The 17,091-nt window shown below is 43.6% G+C and overlaps 4 protein-coding genes across 7 annotated transcripts; 2 read left to right on the top strand and 2 right to left on the bottom strand.

The window, feature by feature from the left end:
• The first annotated feature begins 3,717 nt into the window (after positions 1 to 3,717).
• On the top strand, positions 3,718 to 4,529 carry LOC117651434 (putative peptidyl-tRNA hydrolase PTRHD1). 2 transcript variants are annotated; one of them, XM_034395480.1, is made up of 3 exons: positions 3,718 to 3,909; positions 4,009 to 4,204; positions 4,304 to 4,529. In XM_034395480.1, the coding sequence occupies exons 2-3, from the start codon at positions 4,016 to 4,018 to the stop codon at positions 4,493 to 4,495; spliced, it is 381 nt and encodes a 126-aa protein (XP_034251371.1). In that variant the 5' UTR covers positions 3,718 to 3,909; positions 4,009 to 4,015; the 3' UTR covers positions 4,496 to 4,529. The 2 variants fall into 2 exon arrangements, with proteins under 2 accessions (XP_034251371.1, XP_034251372.1); XM_034395481.1 differs by having other exon boundaries at positions 3,718 to 3,904.
• LOC117651433 (protein max) lies at positions 4,509 to 6,956 on the bottom strand. 3 transcript variants are annotated; one of them, XM_034395479.1, is made up of 5 exons: positions 6,806 to 6,956; positions 6,537 to 6,723; positions 6,197 to 6,307; positions 6,000 to 6,123; positions 4,509 to 5,925 (listed from the first exon to the last, which is right to left on the bottom strand). In XM_034395479.1, the coding sequence occupies exons 2-5, from the start codon at positions 6,537 to 6,539 to the stop codon at positions 5,744 to 5,746; spliced, it is 420 nt and encodes a 139-aa protein (XP_034251370.1). In that variant the 5' UTR covers positions 6,540 to 6,723; positions 6,806 to 6,956; the 3' UTR covers positions 4,509 to 5,743. The 3 variants fall into 3 exon arrangements, with proteins under 3 accessions (XP_034251370.1, XP_034251368.1, XP_034251369.1); XM_034395477.1 differs by having other exon boundaries at positions 6,197 to 6,310; XM_034395478.1 differs by lacking the exon at positions 6,806 to 6,956 and having other exon boundaries at positions 6,197 to 6,310; positions 6,537 to 6,799.
• On the top strand, positions 6,932 to 13,491 carry LOC117651430. The gene is made up of 15 exons (XM_034395470.1): positions 6,932 to 7,099; positions 7,659 to 7,815; positions 7,890 to 8,094; positions 8,172 to 8,374; positions 8,460 to 8,742; positions 8,845 to 9,034; positions 9,120 to 9,292; positions 9,380 to 9,569; positions 9,693 to 10,001; positions 10,087 to 10,823; positions 11,068 to 11,249; positions 11,346 to 11,929; positions 12,021 to 12,601; positions 12,688 to 12,800; positions 12,914 to 13,491. The coding sequence occupies exons 2-15, from the start codon at positions 7,676 to 7,678 to the stop codon at positions 13,086 to 13,088; spliced, it is 4,065 nt and encodes a 1,354-aa protein (XP_034251361.1). The 5' UTR covers positions 6,932 to 7,099; positions 7,659 to 7,675; the 3' UTR covers positions 13,089 to 13,491.
• Positions 13,492 to 13,602: 111 nt separating this feature from the next.
• On the bottom strand, positions 13,603 to 16,964 carry LOC117651431 (DNA (cytosine-5)-methyltransferase 3C-like). The gene is made up of 10 exons (XM_034395471.1): positions 15,957 to 16,964; positions 15,548 to 15,708; positions 15,406 to 15,456; positions 15,251 to 15,297; positions 15,089 to 15,164; positions 14,922 to 15,009; positions 14,601 to 14,837; positions 14,350 to 14,497; positions 14,014 to 14,222; positions 13,603 to 13,926 (listed from the first exon to the last, which is right to left on the bottom strand). The coding sequence occupies exons 1-10, from the start codon at positions 16,066 to 16,068 to the stop codon at positions 13,697 to 13,699; spliced, it is 1,359 nt and encodes a 452-aa protein (XP_034251362.1). The 5' UTR covers positions 16,069 to 16,964; the 3' UTR covers positions 13,603 to 13,696.
• Positions 16,965 to 17,091: the final 127 nt, after the last annotated feature.

A 17,091-nucleotide genomic window follows, 5' to 3' on the forward strand; every position in this document is an offset into this window, starting at 1 on the left:
GCTCATGCTGGCCGCCAGCTTGGCCGGCCGGCTGTGAGCAGGCTGTCGCACACTGGACTAGAACACCGGTGGAGGTGGTTCTAACCCCGGACGCGTTTTGACCTCCAGAGTCGCTAAATGGGACTCGAACCGAACGTGTGACCCCACCAACGGATTGCTCTCCGAACGAGGAAACCATTGGTGGGGTCAGACGTTCGGTTCAAGTCCTGTTTAGCGACTCTGCAGCTCAAAACGCATCATGACTTCTGGCCGCTGGCGCCAGTCCCCGGGCCCAAGTCCCGCTGCAGGGGCAGATCTTAGGGAAGGCTACAAGCTTTGCATTCCGCTTGTAAGTCTCTCCCAAATGTGTTGGAGGAGCCACCCCTGTGGTGACGTCACCGCCACGTCACCGCCACGTCACCGCCGCGTCATCGCGGCGGACACGCGTTTCCTTGAACTCCCCCGCCATGTCCGGCCGTGTCCGGCCGCAAAGATTACCACTCGCTCTATCTATCGTGGGAAGAACGAAGCTCTGGCAGCAGCTGCGGCACACATGCATCGTTCGTGCTGCAAAGCGAGCAAGTGCACTGTCAAACCTCCACACTTTCTGGTGCGGAGGCATTTCCCACTCTTGTACGTGTTGAGTTTGCTGTCTCCACACTTCAGGTATGGGGTAGCTCACACAGCCCGCATTGCCCCAATCTCTTGGCAGGGTGAAAACGTGGAGAACTCCACACTAAGTGTGGAGACTGCAAACTCTGCGGTTTCACAGAGATAAAGTAAACGCACTGGCAGAGCTGAAGAGTGTCACACGCTTCGTTCTAGCACAGCATCGCTTGAAGACTATGCTCTGTGGTTCCAAACGCTATGAACATAGAACGTCTGCTGTAATGCAATGATGAGCACCATCACACTCTACGTACGAGACGCGCAAAAGTGGGACATGACTGTTTGACACTTGGAGGTGGCCATTACTACGGCCTCCGCTTGCAAGTGTACTTTCCTTCGCGTTTAGCAGTCCTTTCATACGATGGGCAACCACTCGAGGAATCGCGGCGTATGGATTTCCCCCGCGCTCGCTCTGAAACGAATTCCCCGAAAGCGCAAAATCAGCAGTTTCAGGCTCTCCTTGACTAAATCTTCGAATCCGACGAAATCTCTTCTCGGAAGCTTCTCTTCTCTCTACTCAAATCTCTCTTCCCTCGAGTCACGGGCCAACGGTCTAGAGAAAACGGCGAAAAAGCACCGCTATTCAGCAATCAACCGCAGTGCCGCTTCCCGAATCGCACTAAGTTTCAGTGCATCTCCGCACGGGAATGGCGGCCAGGGACGCCCTTACGCTCTTCACCCACACTCGGTCCGAGAGCGGCGTCTGTGTGCGTTGGCTGCGTGCATGGCAAAGCAGGGGGGGGGGGTTTTGTCGTCTTGTGGCGCACTGGCATGGCGGCGGCCCGTCCGGGTCTTCGGCGGAATGGCACGGTGACATCCAAGTTATTCAGGGGGGCATCGCTCAGCGTCCCCACTTGAAGTGTGCAGACTGCAAACTGTCCACTCGTCCGAGGGGAATCACTCCGCACCAGAGAGTGAAGGGTCCTCCCGGGTTCTCCACACGTGCTTTGAAAGTGCGGCCCGCAGCGAGGGGCGCGGCGTAGCGCGGCGTGGTGCGGCGTGGCGTGGCGCGGCGTGGTGCGGGGCGCGGCGTGGCGTGGCGTGGCGCGGCGTGGCACGACCCACGCGAAGCGAACACCGCGCCCTTTAGCTTCCACCCTTTGCATCCACTGTAGAAAAATGGATATGAAGCCCCGGCCCGCGCCTTGTTTCCGCTCCCGGCTGCGCCCAGGCAGACTGATTCCGAGAGTCGTTTCCGTCGCCGTCCTCTCTCTCACTCTGCTCTTCACTCTCTCCTACTCTCTCTCTCTCTCTCTCTCTCTCCTCTCTCTCTCTCTCTATCTCTCACTCTAACACGGCGCGCCCCGCGAGTGCAAAGAGGGACAGGCGAAAAAGCACCGTTGTTCGGAATCAACCTGCAGTGTCCGCTCGGCCGATTCGGCACTATTTGCTATTCGCTGTTTGCCGCGCCGCGCTGTGGCGGCTAATGGAGAGCGACGCCTCCCGCGGGCCGCGATACGTGTGCGTGCGCGCGCCACCGCGTGTGTCGGTTTGTGTGTTGTGTTGTTGCGGGGGGGGGAGTTACGTGGGTTGTCCGTGTCCGCGCTCAGTCCACAAACGTGCCGTTCTCGTTGTCGGCTGGGAATGGCCGCAGTGCTGTTCTTTTCTATTACTCTACACTGAATCGGTGACGTTGCCTCTCACCGTGGACGCACGGACGGCACCGCACGCCGGGGGAAGGGGACCCTAGGACTGTTTTTCATAGCGCCATAAGTACCACACCTTTTGTGCGTGCCTTCAGGCGGATGCTTGTTGCGCCCCCACTTTGAGGGCCGCACCGTGACGGCCTGACGGGGCCGTGGGGGCAATGTCCCTTTCCCTCTGAAGCCGCCTTTGACGGCACCCAGCCAGCCACCGCAAGGGCGGTTTGCAGGTCTGGCGGGCGACGCCGCGACGCCGCGGCGCCGCGACGCACACCGCGAACATGGCTCGCCTGCCGGAGCGGCGCTGCGCGGCGTGAGGGCGACCACGGGCACAGCCAACCGGTTCAGGAGTCAGTTGTCGCTCTGTCTCTGTCACACTCTACTCTCCAGAAGGGTGCGTGCGACAGAGACAGAGCGACAAACCGATCTTGAATCGCACCGTGGTTGGCACCGTGGTTGGCACCACCGTGGTTGGCACCGTGGTTGGCACCGGGGGCGCCCCACCCGTCGACATGGCTTCTTTACGGCCACAATTAAGGCGAGCCGCGCAGCCGAGCGATTCAGAAGCGGCGTTTCGTCGCTGTCTCTGTCGCACTCATGGGGCTAAGGGTGCGAGGGGGACAGAGCGACAAAGCGATCCTCTGAACCACCAGCTCGGAGGAATCGCGCCAACTGGCAGCTTTCGGCCACTTTCGCCACATCGTTCGTCTTTATGTCTTTATGACGCTGGCTGATGACTCGGCAAGGAAACCTAATTCCGGCGACAATCAAAACTGAAAAGGCACCGTCCACTTACTACGTAACCGAGGGGGCCACCATTCCCGTAATCCTGTGTACAAATTGGCTGGTAATCTCCGGTTACACTGCCCGCGCGCACTGCAGACATGGCCGTCCACACTAGGGGAGGACGGCCCCTAGTTGGCTGACCTAACCCGCGATCACTGTCAAGCGTTGAGGGCAGCGGAGCCTCGGGATAAACACCACAGGAGCGGGGGAAAATCGAACTACCCTATTTTAGCCGCGGCACCCAGGGAGAACAAAAAAGTCCAAATTATGTCAATGTGACCTCAAAATGAGGTCTTGGTCAAAATTTGGTCAATTTTGATGTCTAAATGACATCATTTGATGTCAGTTTGATTTGATTTTGACTGGCATTTTCTCATTTTGGCACTCGGAAATGCTCTCAAGTGCACTCCAAATACTGAGGTAAGTTAATGAGACGAAACAGTTGTTTTGTTTTCACCGTCAACCTTTAGGTTGACTCCTCATAAGAGTCAACCATGTACACTACGTAAAAAGTTTCCGGGTGAACGCCGCGAAGGTAGGCAGCCCTCCGTTCTGCTCCGAGGTGGCAGAACCGCTTACAGCCTGCAGCATAGGCAGCCCATACGGCAAGGAGGGGCGATGGCGACATGGCGACGGCAGCGCCTCTGGTGGCGAACGGCGCAAGCTCTGCGCCACGGCCGGCCACGCTCCGCTCACTCTCAAGGTTTTCAAGAAGCAGCATTGCTGTAGCCAGAAAAGCAAGCGGTCGGTGTGGGGCCATACTTCTAGGTCTAGGCACCCTTCCACTTACAGCTGAGAACGCCATTTTCGTGTCATATTCAAATAAGGTTAGGTTAGTGTCTCTTGTGCCACACTGAAGAAAGTGTTCTTATCCAAATTGATTAAATACAAATTACACGTTATTGGTATTTACATTTAAATGATTTGACAGGTGTGATATGGCTGGCCCTGTAGTACAATACATTGTGGTACGGGGAGACCTTGTCAGTCGCTTGGGATGGCCAGCAGGAGCGTTAATAGCTCAAGCCTGTCATGCCTGTACAGCTGTAACCCATCTTTTTCGAGATGATGTCCATATGCAGGTATACTTGTCGGATTTAGACAACATGAGGAAAGTTGTACTGGAGGTGAGTAGAATTTTCTTTTCATAATGGCCAATGGGCTGTTGTTATACCACAGGATTTACAGGTAATCTATTTGAAGTGTTAATCTTGTTCCTCTTTTAGGCTGAAAATGAAAAATCATTGCAAGAATTGGCTGCTAAGCTAGATGAAAATGGAGTTCTTCACAAGCTATGGATTGAACAGCCAGAGAACATTCCTACTTGCATTGCAGTAAAACCTCACCCCAAAGAGGAGATTCAGAAATACTTTAAGAAGTTTAAACTTTTTAAAGGTGCGATTAGTGGGTCCACATAATAATTGATTTGAATAAATTTAAGTATACAAAAAACCTACATTTATTTATTGATACAGAATCATATCTAGAGATAAGAGATTAACATTAGATCCCCTTATGATTTGAAGGCATTGTACACAATCTGGATTGAGCATGTAGCATGTATCAATACTGTAACCTACACAACAAATTTTACACATTAAACATAAAAGCTTCACTCCTCATCAAAGCAAGAACAGGCTAGCCATTTCTGACATTGCCATTGTGAGGCTGTCTTTAACAGAACCTATATGAGGGGGGAAGTCATGAAAACTTTTTGTTCTAAAGTGAAAACAATCCTAAATCTCGATCCTAGTTCACACTAAAGCATTTGCCAATTACGTTCCATACATTAAAATTATGCACCACACTTTATGTACTACTTAAGGATAGATGTACAGGTCTTCTACTAACAAATTGTACATTGCCAAACATTAGTAGTGATTTTAAAATAGCAAACTGGTTAAAAAGAAAAAGGAAAAAAAATAAACATTCCTAGGATTTTCAAAACTGCATCTCAAATTTCCCCTCTTTTCTTTAGGCTACACACTGAGTAATTTCATTGAATGCAAGAAATTTGAATAAGACTGTTGCAAAAAGAGAAGCTGGAAACTGTCAATAAAAAAATCATGAAGGATGATAGTTTTGGTCCTCAGTATTTTTGAAATGCAAGTTAGGGCTGCTTAGAACAAAAGATTTTCTTGCAGTGTGTATCACAGATGCATGCACTGGCATAACCATATCAAGTTGATCTATGTACTAGCAAAGGAATATCCTTGATATCTGAAATTTACTTTATGATACAATCACATAAGCATAATTAAAATATACAGAGATTTCCTACATATTAAGTTCTTAAGACCATGAACTGATCACATTAACAAGAAAACAAATTAAAAGAAAATAGCAAGCCAAATATTACTTAAAGTTGATGTTTTCTTCCAGCAAAGGTCTACATTAAGTATAATGTAACAAAATGGTGGGAGGTAGATTAATTGTATTCTGCAACAAACACTTCCTTGCAGTAAGTAAAGAAAAGACCATGAATAGAGATCAATAAAAGGGGGAAAAGCATGACTATTCCCACAATTCAAATTGGTCAAACTGTGCAATGTCACCACAACAGAAATGTGATAGGATCATTAATATCCTATTTTAAATATAAATACAAGATTTGTGTTTCCTCTTAGGCTTACATCAACGAAGGTTTAAAAAAAAAACAAAGAAAATTAGATAGAGCCCAGGCCAACACCAGCAACCTTCAACTTCTTACGCCGAGCATTTCGAGTCACCTCTGTGTCAGACATATCAGATTCAGAATCTTGATACTCCCTGGAGTCTCCTTTGTACAACCCTTCACTTGATTCTGCAGCAAAATTTCCTGTTGCTTTAGCTCGTTCTAATGTTCGAACTAAAAATAGGAAAGAGGAAATGTTACTCACAAAATTCAAAGTAATAGATATTCATAGCCTAAAAGGAACTTACTTTGAGCTTCAAGAAGTGAGTTTTGGCGTTTCAGGTCTTCAATGTCCTGCTGGTGAGCATTGTTCTTACGTCTCATGTATGTAATGTAATCGGATGCCTTTTTCAATATTTGAGCTCGGCTTGCCTGGGAAAAGTAAAAAATCATTCAGTCTTTGAAATCAAAGCAGAAAGAACAAGTTAAATGAACAAGCACTTACAACTTTCTCATTCTGAAGGGCAGGGACCGAGTCACGAAGGCTACTGAAACTGTCTTTGATGTGATCACGCCTTTTCCGTTCAAGAGCGTTATGATGAGCTCGTTTCTCAGCCTCCTAGCAGAAAGCCCGATTAAAATAAAGCAAACCAAAAACGGTGAGAAAAATGTGAGTGGAGAGCCAAACTAATTCTCTGAGCACACAGAGAACAATCAATGATCTCATTGTTTCGTGGGTGTTGTGTAATGATTCTACTACACATGCATATGAGGTTATGAGAGATACGAAAGTGGCAAACAACGGAGCCAAAATTATAAAAGTCAGAACGAGTAAAAATACTCACCATTGTTCGAGGAGGAACAACCACAACAAACCCGAAGGTCACCACAAAGTATCGTTCAAAACGTCCAAGATTTTCAATACAAAGCAACCTTCAAGAGGTTAATTGTGGCACCAAATCTCCAGTCAATGAAATGTAGTAGGCTGCTGCAAAACCGTTGAAACGAGAGCTTTGGAACGTCGACCAGCATCTGAGGGGTACGGAAATGGTCGCAAGTGAGGACTAGAAACAGTAATTCCAAGACAACACAACACAAAATTCACGGGATTCACCTGATACAAAACAAGAACAACAAAGCACGGCCTTTGCCGTCACACGACATGAAGGTCCAAAACAAAAACAAGACCTGCGAATAAGGGTCTGCTTCGGGCAGAGATCGGGGCAAGCCTTGACGCGGTTTGGCGCCTGCTCTTGCTCTTGGCGCTTGTAGCGGCGGTGCCATTACTGGTTCTCAGGGACCATTGAATAATTTTTGAAAAGGGATAGGAACCAAGAGGAAAGTGATCGGGATATTTCAGTCGATTTTACTGCTATGTTTTATTTTTTTCGACCTTCTTCTTTTGATTGTGAGTGTTTGTTTACCCCGTTCTTTTACAAGTTTTCTGATCATGAATAGGGAAACTATCACCCGTTCTCTTAGTTTGGGTTAGAAACGTCCATATATCTAGCTTTGTTTACGTTTGATCAATTGTAAAGGTTGTTGATTTTATTCAGATAATGGTGGTCAAAGCTTTCTTGATTATTTGTGGTATGACTTCAGCAAGCTACGTGCAAGCTTCTTGAGATTGAAGACCTATTTTCTTCTGCACTAGTTATGAGTAGAAACTTATATTTTCTTTCAATGTGATGTTATCTTTTAAATTCAAGTCGTACTATAACCAAAAATCTCAGTTTGTTTTTCATTACGGCCTTGGGTTCGTTAATGAAGCTGGACATGATTGTATTTGTATCATATAACTTGTTTGCATTTTTCATTGACAGATGACATAACCTAATTTCTTGTACTTTTTATTTACTATACATTCATGGCTAATCTATGTCGAATCAAGTATTTTCTTTTTCTATTTTTGCATTTCTCTTGATACATGAATCTAACCGTTTGTTCTACTGTCTCTATCCTTTCAGTCTGACACAACTATACAATGGAAAATGCCGATGCTCTTGACCTATCAAAAGAAAACATTCAACCTCTGAAACGAGGGCGGAACACTGCCCAGTTAGGGCTCGCCCTTCAAGCCCAGAGTGACCCAACATTGCATCAGATGTTTGCAAAGAAACAAGAGTGAGTTCTCTCTACCCAGGAGAACAATGTGAGTCAAATCTTCTATTAACTAATAATGTTCATTCTCATTTCAGATGGTATGAAATGCAAATTCGTACTTATAATGGCGAGGACCCTTTAGATTTATGGTGTGATTATATTTCCTGGATTGAGCAAAGCTTCCCAAAGCATGGTCCTGAAGGAAATTTAAGTTTGCTACTTACTAAATGTTTTCAAGCTTTCAAAGATGAGGAAAGATACAAGAATGATGCCCGATTCGTGGCTCTATGGATTAAATATGTAAGTTTTTTCTTGATTATTTATGGCGATTTGATGTCACTGGTTCCTGATATAGTTATTTTTTTATTTATTTACAGATAGAGATGCAAACTGGCAGCAAACGTGCAGAACTGTACCAACTTTTGCACACCCAGGGCATAGGGACGACATGCGCCGATTTTTATTGCAGTTGGGCATTTGAATTCCAATCTGTCAATGATTGGAAACAGGCTGATCAGATTTTTAAGAAAGGCTTGAGTAAAATGGCTCAGCCTATACAAACTTTAGAGACTGCGCACCAGTAAGTCTTCAACATTTTCTGAATGTTTGCTTAGGCAGTGTGTAATTTAGCTATATGTATTTTTTTTCTTCCTTTCCTATCTTAGACAATTTTTAGCATCCTATGTCTTTTCTCACCGAAGTAATGGTGATACGCCCGATGAAGAAGAAAATCATGTTCAGACAGATCATCGTTTACCAATGGCGGCTCTAAAACCCATTGGGAAAAAGAGTGCAGCTCCAAATGTTAGAGTTGGTTCAAATGTCAGAAGTCAGCTACCTGGTGTGTTGCCAGCAATGCAAGGATCTTCAAGCCGTTCAGGTTCTTCCTCTTCATCCAGAACATTTGGTGTACGAGGAAACAATGCAGGGCCAGTGGCAGTGTATCAGGTACTGCTGGGATCAAAATTTAACCTCTGGAGCTTTTGCTCGTTTTCTCATATGTGCTTCCCCTTTTTTGATGCGCTGAGCTTACAGAAGTTGTATTTCCAGGAACATGGTGAACCTGAAGTAGAAGCTACACACAGTCAAGCTGTTTCTTCCTCTCTGCCTATCACTCAATCGCTGAACAAGGAAAATATAGTTCGCGCTGGTCCATGGACTGGCCAGGGCTTGGGGTCTCGGAAACTACAAAGCACAAGCTATGCCCAGCCCTATGTACCAAGACAACCTGGTTTTGAAGGTAAAACATTCTGTTGATAGCTACTTTTGAATACTGCAGTATGAAATGTGCTTTATTAAGAAGTTACTTTAATGTTTCCTACCAGTCCACAAAGATGAAGATGCCAATGTCGGCAATGGTCAAGAAATGCGCCCTCACAGTACAACTGTTACCAGTGCACTTCAACCCCGAAAAGCCTTGGAAGATGGATTTCAGGATGCTATAGCCATTTTTGAGGAGCCAGATCCTTATTCTATCCCTAAGTATCGAAAGAATGAGGTATATATCCAAGTCAAAACCTCTTTTACTTATCATATATAATAAAGAAAACTTGAAAAAAATTTAACCTTTAATTTCTGTGGCTAGGTATATGCTGGAGGGAAAGAGTTTCAAGTAGAAGAAATTCATGCCCTCGATTATTTTCGCATGAAAGCGGAGAAGGAGCATAAAACAAAGGAAAGTCTAGTTCATCCTGATCATAAAGCTCTCTATCACAAAAAATTGATCCCCCTAGAAGAAGTAATGCCCCAGGATGTTCAATGTTCAGGATCATATGGTAAGACTCGCTGCCTGTGTTAAATGCCATTTTGGTTCTTTTTTTGTCCTTTAAATCTAATTTTAATAACAATTGTTGTCCACTGTGGATTATAATTAATGTTTTTGCCCTTTCATGACACAGGTAATGGTCAAATGAACGTTGGAGACTTTCACTCACCAGTCAGAAACGAACCTTCAACATCTGAAAGCCTTCCTGTAAATTTTGTATCTGCTTCCGACTCCAACAATTATCTTGCACCTCCATCAGCTTATGGGGTCCCTTTATCTGCTGAGGCTGAGATAGTACATCATCACATGGAGCATAGTGAACAACCACCGCTTGGACATAGACCATCCAATCAATCTATGCACAATCATTCTATGACACTCCACACCAAACTGGCTATGCGAGAAGTTAACAATTATTGGGGAAGCCCTTCAATTGTGAAATGTTAGTTCTTTGTTTGGATCTTAATGTACTAATGTTTAATTTTATTTTGACCCTATTTATTCATTCTTAATTATTTTTTTTCCAGCACCTACACTTGTACAAAATTTAGTCCCTGAGGAAGTGTATCATCAGCCTCCACCATTCCAAATAATGAAAGATGATACTCCACCACTGCAAATGTCAACATACCATGGAAATGAGACATTTCCCCATGAAGAAATGATCAACACCACATCATACACAAATGGTTTCCAAATTTATCAAGAGCCCCAGTATCAGGCACCTGTCGAACCCAGTCAAAGCCAAAAGTTTGCAGTGTTCTGTGATGATGCAGATAATAATATTGGACCTGTTCGTACTTTGAGTATGGAGAAAGGGGAACAGTCATCCACTTATACTTCAGGTTCATTGATGCATAAAGTTGCCAAAGAAAAGGAGAATATTCATAAATTTCCCATTGCGGACATGGAGCTCATGGAAGATTGTGGTGTAGCCCCTGTGTCAGATGTTACATTACATCAGCCAGAATATAATGACTATGGAGACTACTCTCACATGCAAAGCCCTCCGGAAATGTATTCTCAGCAGCCAGTGCCAGTCTCCATGGCTTCTCATGACATGGTTTCAGAGCCCCACTCTCATGATTCAAGACAGCCCGCTCCAGCTCATGTCTTGACGCAACTCACTCCTGTCTCATCATCGCACAGTATGATGCATTCCGCTGCGGCACTGCCTGTGTCTTCTTCAGATGCTGCTCATGGCATGTTACTTCCTCCTGCTCCTACTCATGGATTGGTGCAACCAGGCCCGACGTTAAATCAGGTTAATACACTGGTGAAACGCAAGCATGAAAACTGCCCTTAAGAGTGGCGTGAATTCGTATCACACTTCTGGGAAAAATTTTAATGTCCTGTCAAAGGCACAACCTCATAGCGCCCTTAAAGGGTGTGAGACACTGATATGCCCTGACGGACGTGGTCTTTATGCTTTCTATTTCATTATTACATTTATTTTAATATTGGGATATATTGTCTTAATTTTTGTGTGTTGTTTGTTTCCCTGTTAGGTATACCAGGAGCCAATGGAAGATGATACTATGGTCGCCTCTGCCCCCCAGTTCGGAGTCAATATGTCTGAAACTGGTATCACAGAAGCATTCTTCTTTCCTCAAATGGGAGCTGTATCAACTCCTTTCAGAGTGTCACCAAAGAAATCTCGGGCGTCCAAGAGTTCTATAGATTTCAACAGGTAGAACTTTCAAATGAATTGATGCATTCCATTTATTCCAATATTTGTTTCTTTGTTTTTAGGCTCCTGATTTGATCTGTCACTCTTTCTTTCTAGCTCTTTGTACCGCGTAGAACAGTCTTGGCCAGATGAAGAGGAAAATGGTGCTCAAGGACTAAACCGAGCACCAGATGCTCCTAAGACAGTGCCACCTCTGAAACTCTTCAGGATAAAGAATGACTCTGACCAGCTAAGCGCAATAGTAGAAACATCACGAGAACAATGTCCAAGTGCATTTTCAAATAACATGTCATCTCTTGCAACAAATAGTCGATACGGAATGTACTCCACTCAGAGGGATAGCTTTGGTCCCACTCCATACTTAAACCAGATTAATGAGTCACCAGACCCATACCAAGAACCATACAGTCAAGAGCAAGCCCAAACTGAAGTTCAAACTGAAGTCCAGCCTCAAGTCCAAAATCAACCAGTGATCCCAGCCAGAGACCCAGAGATCCTTGATCCTGAACAGACGGCTGAAATGGCTAGAAGGCTTGAGAAGAGAGAGATAAACCCGTTTGATTCGAGGCTGTTGAAGTTCTTCTTGGCTCGCATGGAATTCCCTCTTCCCCATCATTCTGATGGATATCATGTTGTGAGTGGTGCAGTTCCAGCTCAAAGAAATAAATGTCTCAACCTTAGTAAGTAACTTGTGAAGTATACATTCAAAGCCTTAGCCCAATTTCATTGGAACTCTGTTTTGATTATTATTATCATTATTTCCTATTTCAGATGGAGAAGTGTATACAGTTGCTAAAGTCTTGGGAGAAGGGGCATATGCTAAGGTACTGAAAGGAGTGCACACAATTACTCAGAAAGAAGTTGCACTCAAGGTTCAAAAGCCTTGTTGTCGTTGGGAGTACTATATATGCAGGGAAATTCAACATAGACTTTCAAATCAAGATCTTGTATCAGCCTTTATGCCAGCTGATCACATTTATGTTTACAATAACGGCAGTGTCATTGTAACAGATCTGCTCGCTTATGGAACCTTGCTAAATCTTGTTAACAAAGTTTTTGCTTCTACTAAACGTCAAATGACAGAGCTGCAAGTTCTATATTTGCTTGATCAATTGTTAAGTGCTGTTGGAGCTCTTCATAAGTGCAGAATAATCCATGGAGATCTGAAACCAGACAATATTCTTATAAGATCAATACCAGGATCAGGACCTGGACCATGTATTCAATTTATTGACTTTGGGCGAAGTATAGACATGAGTTTAATGCCTGATGGAGCTACATTTGATACAGTTGTAATGACAGATACATTTACATGCATTGAAATGCGCACTGGTAAACCATGGACTTACCAGGTAGGTTTTATCAACTAAACCTTACGTTATGTATCTTTGAATTTTTTAAAAGAGTAATACCACATGTTCTTTGGAAATATTTACAGACTGATTTGTTTGGACTTGCTAATACCACCCATTGCCTTCTGTTTGGAGACTACATGAAGGTTCAGGAAAGCAAAAGTTCCGGCAGATGGGCTATTCAATCAAGGCTTCCAAGGTAATGGCCAATCTAAAACATTTTGTTTTTCAGTTTTGAATGATTTACCCAATCTTTGAAAGTCTGGGTCAATGTTACAAAGATTTAAACTTGTTTTTATCCTTTTCTTTCAGGCATGTAAATGGAGAATTCTGGACTCCATTTTTTGACACATTATTAAATATAGAATCATGTGATTCTCTGCCTGATTTAGAATCGATACGATCTGATGTTCAATCACGTATGAGTAACAGTTCTCAATTAAGTATGACTGTTTCTGCTTTGGGCCGTTTATTACTCAGTCGATGATTATCTCCTACCACAAGTCACTCGTTAAAATACTTCATAGATAATGTGATAAACCCTGGCTGTGTGACTTGTGGTCATTTTATATACGGTATGTTTACCATGTAATTAAAGAGTGCAATTAATGAATTTATTACTTGATTGAAGTCATGTTATGTATGGTATGTTCCTTTGTAGCTACTGAGTTAAAAATTTGCATGTTAAAGAAAGAAAGAAATAATTGGACAGAATGTGAAATATTTTCTATTTAATTGTGTTAAAAAGCTCAGGATTGTGTATTAGTTTGTAAGATCCAACAGCTTGTGATAATCTTCTCGGCATTTTAGCCAAACATCTTTCTGTGGTGTTGTTCGCAATGGATGCGAAAGTTGTTTGCATTTGTTTGAAATAACAACTTTGGTTTCCATATATTTGTTTTCTTCCCATCACAAATCCCACAACTTATTTTTTCTGTTTCTTTCTCAATCTATTCAAGCTTCTCAAGGTTGTCTACAGGAGATTCACAAGGCAACACAAATGACTCAAACATTTTATTGTACTGCTCTCACACAAACAATGGGAACAATTCAGAAATATCGCTTCATGAATCAGAAGAAAATATTACTTTTTTTTCAGAGCCTTCCATCTGATTCCTTCAATTTGAATATGCTTTTAAGGGGTGACAATATCTTTTCGACAACTGGCACACTCCATGCTTTTCCAAGCAAGCATTCCCTCTTACGGATTGAGAGGTTTGGCCCATCAGTAAAGTGAGTGGGAAACCCAAATAACCGCTCTCTTTCTGTGATAAGTAAGCCGGTTTCATGTCCATCTTGTATCACAGGAAGCAGCACACCTCTCCCTGTAACATATTTATCTCATGATGAAAAATATCTTTCAAGGATCTAGGCAGAGATGATGTCAGCTGCAACTTGCATTTAACTCTTACCGCACTGTGAGTGATATGTGGTTGTGATTGTGGGCAAACTGACAACTTGGGCTTTCCGATAGGGCTCCAGAATTTTATCCAGGTATGGTGGCGGCTGCTCTGTTTTCTGGTCTCCATGAAGATTGGGTATGTTTCCCCAGAAGAGCCGTGCCCTCTTGGCAGGGAGATACTGACTGGCATCCCATTTGGCAGGTCTGCATTGCAAAGTTCTGCAACCAATGCCGATGATATTATTTTCAGATGAAAATGTGCTGACATATTTCAAGCTGTTCACTCCAGCCATACTGTATCAGTTCTAAGGACAGGGAAACAAAGGGCTTGAATACTGAACCATACTTTGAAATGGTGTCCCTGAAGTCATGAGGCATTGATGCCACATTTTCAAACAGCCAATAGAGAGGTCTTCCGGAGCGGAGAGCTGATGCTTGTAGATATTTTAGAATTCTGTTAAAATCAAAAAACAGGACACCAGTGTCCTCTACATCTAGACAGTAAAAAAAGCAAACGAAATTAATTTTTAAAAAAAATTAAAAAACAAGACTAAACATGAATAAGCCTTTTGTTTGCATCCATAAACTTATACTTGCCATATAAGCCCTTCCGCCTAGGATTAGCTAAACTCAACTGATTACAAGGGGATCCACCGATCAAAAGATCAATTCGACCAAGAGAGTCTAATTTGTGGGGGGTCAAATTGGTCACAGTACTCAAATGGGTCATCCTTCCATAAAAACGGTAGTCCAAAACCGACAAAGCATCCTCATCAATTTCACATGAGAAATATTCTTCTACCTCCAATCCAAGATTATCCAGCACAAGAAGTCCTAATTGTAATAAGACATTTATAAACATGTTACTTGTCACAAAGGCACATAAAGAGGAAGAGGAAGACACCTTAATCATATTACCTGTTCCAATACCATCAAATAGGGAAAGAACCCTTAGTGGCTTTTTGTCTTCTAATTGAAAACCATTCTCAAGTTGGAAATTCTGAAACTGAACAAAATCAAAAGAGCAATAGCTGATACAGTATAAAATTTTAAAAATATACTGTATTTTAAAATGGGGTGCCTACCTTCTCTCTAAAATCATGTCTTAGTCTTGGCAAATGTGCCTTTTCATCCTCTGGGACACAATTGAAGCAGATCAAGCTGTTGAATGTGAAGGAGAGAATCCAGCATTTATAAAACATTAATTAAATATAATGCAACTACTTCACTCAATTATATTGCCTTACCTCTCTTTTAGGATAGTTATACCATTAGCAGCAGCACAATTGACACACTAGGGTTGAAAAAAAAATCAAAATTGTGAAAACAGTCTTTAAATACAGCACTAAAACTTTTTATGCAACAAATATTTGTCAATTATATAAAAAGATGGGTTGTCTACCTTGATAGATCCTCCAGCTGCCCAAATTGTCAACAATTCTTTACATTTCAACTGAAACAGAAATCACGATTTGACACCAATATCAAGATGAAACAATTCCAGTGATCTTTAAACACGGCCTTTCTTTAATGGGATATCTTACATAGCAGCTTGGACAAATTCGCCCATACAGCCATGGATGGTCCTTGCTCTGATCCTTGTCAACCACCTCCTGGCAAAGTTTGCAAGTGACCTTCGGAACAAAGGCGAATTTGCGTCCTCCTCTTCCTCTCCCACGGGTGGAGCTGGTTGGTGGACCACCAGCTGGATCAAAATTTAAAAGACAAGGGTCCCTTTACTACACTGGCAGAACTGAAGCGTACTTTTAGGCCCTTCTCCAAGCGCATCTCTGGTTCGCCCCTCCCCTCTCCCGCCTATCCAAATACATTCCTTCTTTACGCTTGACTCGAAGCGCTAAGTCTTCAAGCGTGGTTGTATGCTTGAATGAGGCGTACAACAGGGCTTCGGTTTTACCAGTGAACAAGCAAGAGGAAAAGCACCAAGAAGCTTACCCACAAATGTGCCGCTGCCGCCCGGCTGGTCACTTCCCTGCTGCTGTTGCTGCGAGGCTGACCGGCTGCGTAGCTTGTACCGCTTGGGAGGGGGCGGCACCAGGAAGCTCATCGTCTCCAATTCGAGTTCAAATCACAATCAGCAATGACAAATTATCCAGATCTAGTTCACACGCTCTAGTAGAGGCCTCAGCAAGAAGCGTCTCGTCTCCCCTGTCTTGCCGGCACCATGGGGTATTTGCAGTGGCAGGTTCAGCGAGATCCCCCCGAGATGGCGCTCGGGTCGCACAAGACAGCTCAAGTCAAGACACCTTCCCGTTTTTTAGTTTTCCCAATCTTTGCCATTATAAACCCCAAAACTGATTAATTTCACCAAAAAATAATAAATGCAAACGTCATTTTTCACGAAATTACCTCCCCCCCTCTATTAGACTATCCCGAAACGCTCGGCAGCAGGTCACTAGTCTCAAGCCGTCATTCCCTGCGTTGCGGCCGGGAAATTCAAAACCTCTTTTTCTTTCTTACTGCGACGACTCCACCGAAATACATAAAATGGACTGAGCTACTGGGACGTGAGAGGGACTGGGAGCACCAAGCAAAGCTTGGGAGCTGAGTTAGGTCACAAACACCTCTCGCGCGAAAAAAAAATGTATTTCACTCTATCAGTATTGTATATTACTGTACGACGATTTCCGAAATGTTTTGTTAAACGTGTTAAATTGGATAAAGTAAAATGATATAAATAATTTAAAAAAAACACACACACACACACACTTGGATGATAAAAGATCCGAGTCGGTCGGAATCGGTAATACAGGTGTAAGGTGCTCAAAAATACAGTTTTCATAGCAACCTGTCTAATAATTTGCATGATGATTAACCAAAATGGATACACGTTCAGGAGAAATCCATCGATTGGGAAGTTAAAAAAGATAGACCTGAGCAAAACAAATGTAAAGGAGTTACTGATAGGTGAAATCTGACTATCCACTATGACCAATCTCAGGCCACCTTATGGGAGGGAATAAAAAACCTCATACTAATGTGGCATGGTCTCAGCATGGTTTGGTCTTTTCACCCGGAAATACCCCAAATGGACCCAAAGTAGTTGAGAGGAAGCATAAGCATGGTGTAA

Source organism: Thrips palmi, unplaced genomic scaffold (genome assembly GCF_012932325.1).
Source record: "Thrips palmi isolate BJ-2018 unplaced genomic scaffold, TpBJ-2018v1 HiC_scaffold_5, whole genome shotgun sequence".
In the NCBI taxonomy this organism is placed as follows: Eukaryota; Metazoa; Arthropoda; class Insecta; order Thysanoptera; family Thripidae; genus Thrips; species Thrips palmi.

Excerpts from the sequence above, each read along its gene's own strand:
- LOC117651434 (XM_034395480.1), top strand. The coding sequence starts at position 4,016 with ATGGCTGGCCCTGTAGTACAATACATTGTGGTACGGGGAGACCTTGTC. Across the intron at positions 4,205-4,303 it reads TGAGGAAAGTTGTACTGGAG|GCTGAAAATGAAAAATCATT; the intron begins GTGAGTAGAATT and ends TTCCTCTTTTAG.
- LOC117651433 (XM_034395477.1), bottom strand. Across the intron at positions 6,124-6,196 it reads CCCTTCAGAATGAGAAAGTT|GCAAGCCGAGCTCAAATATT; the intron begins GTAAGTGCTTGT and ends TACTTTTCCCAG. Across the intron at positions 5,926-5,999 it reads CTCACTTCTTGAAGCTCAAA|TTCGAACATTAGAACGAGCT; the intron begins GTAAGTTCCTTT and ends TCCTATTTTTAG.
- LOC117651430 (XM_034395470.1), top strand. The coding sequence starts at position 7,676 with ATGGAAAATGCCGATGCTCTTGACCTATCAAAAGAAAACATTCAACCT. Across the intron at positions 8,095-8,171 it reads TGGCTCTATGGATTAAATAT|ATAGAGATGCAAACTGGCAG; the intron begins GTAAGTTTTTTC and ends ATTTATTTACAG. Across the intron at positions 11,930-12,020 it reads AAATAAATGTCTCAACCTTA|ATGGAGAAGTGTATACAGTT; the intron begins GTAAGTAACTTG and ends TTCCTATTTCAG.
- LOC117651431 (XM_034395471.1), bottom strand. The coding sequence starts at position 16,068 with ATGAGCTTCCTGGTGCCGCCCCCTCCCAAGCGGTACAAGCTACGCAGC. Across the intron at positions 15,165-15,250 it reads ATAACTATCCTAAAAGAGAG|CTTGATCTGCTTCAATTGTG; the intron begins GTAAGGCAATAT and ends CACATTCAACAG. Across the intron at positions 14,498-14,600 it reads TAGGCGGAAGGGCTTATATG|ATGTAGAGGACACTGGTGTC; the intron begins GCAAGTATAAGT and ends TTTACTGTCTAG.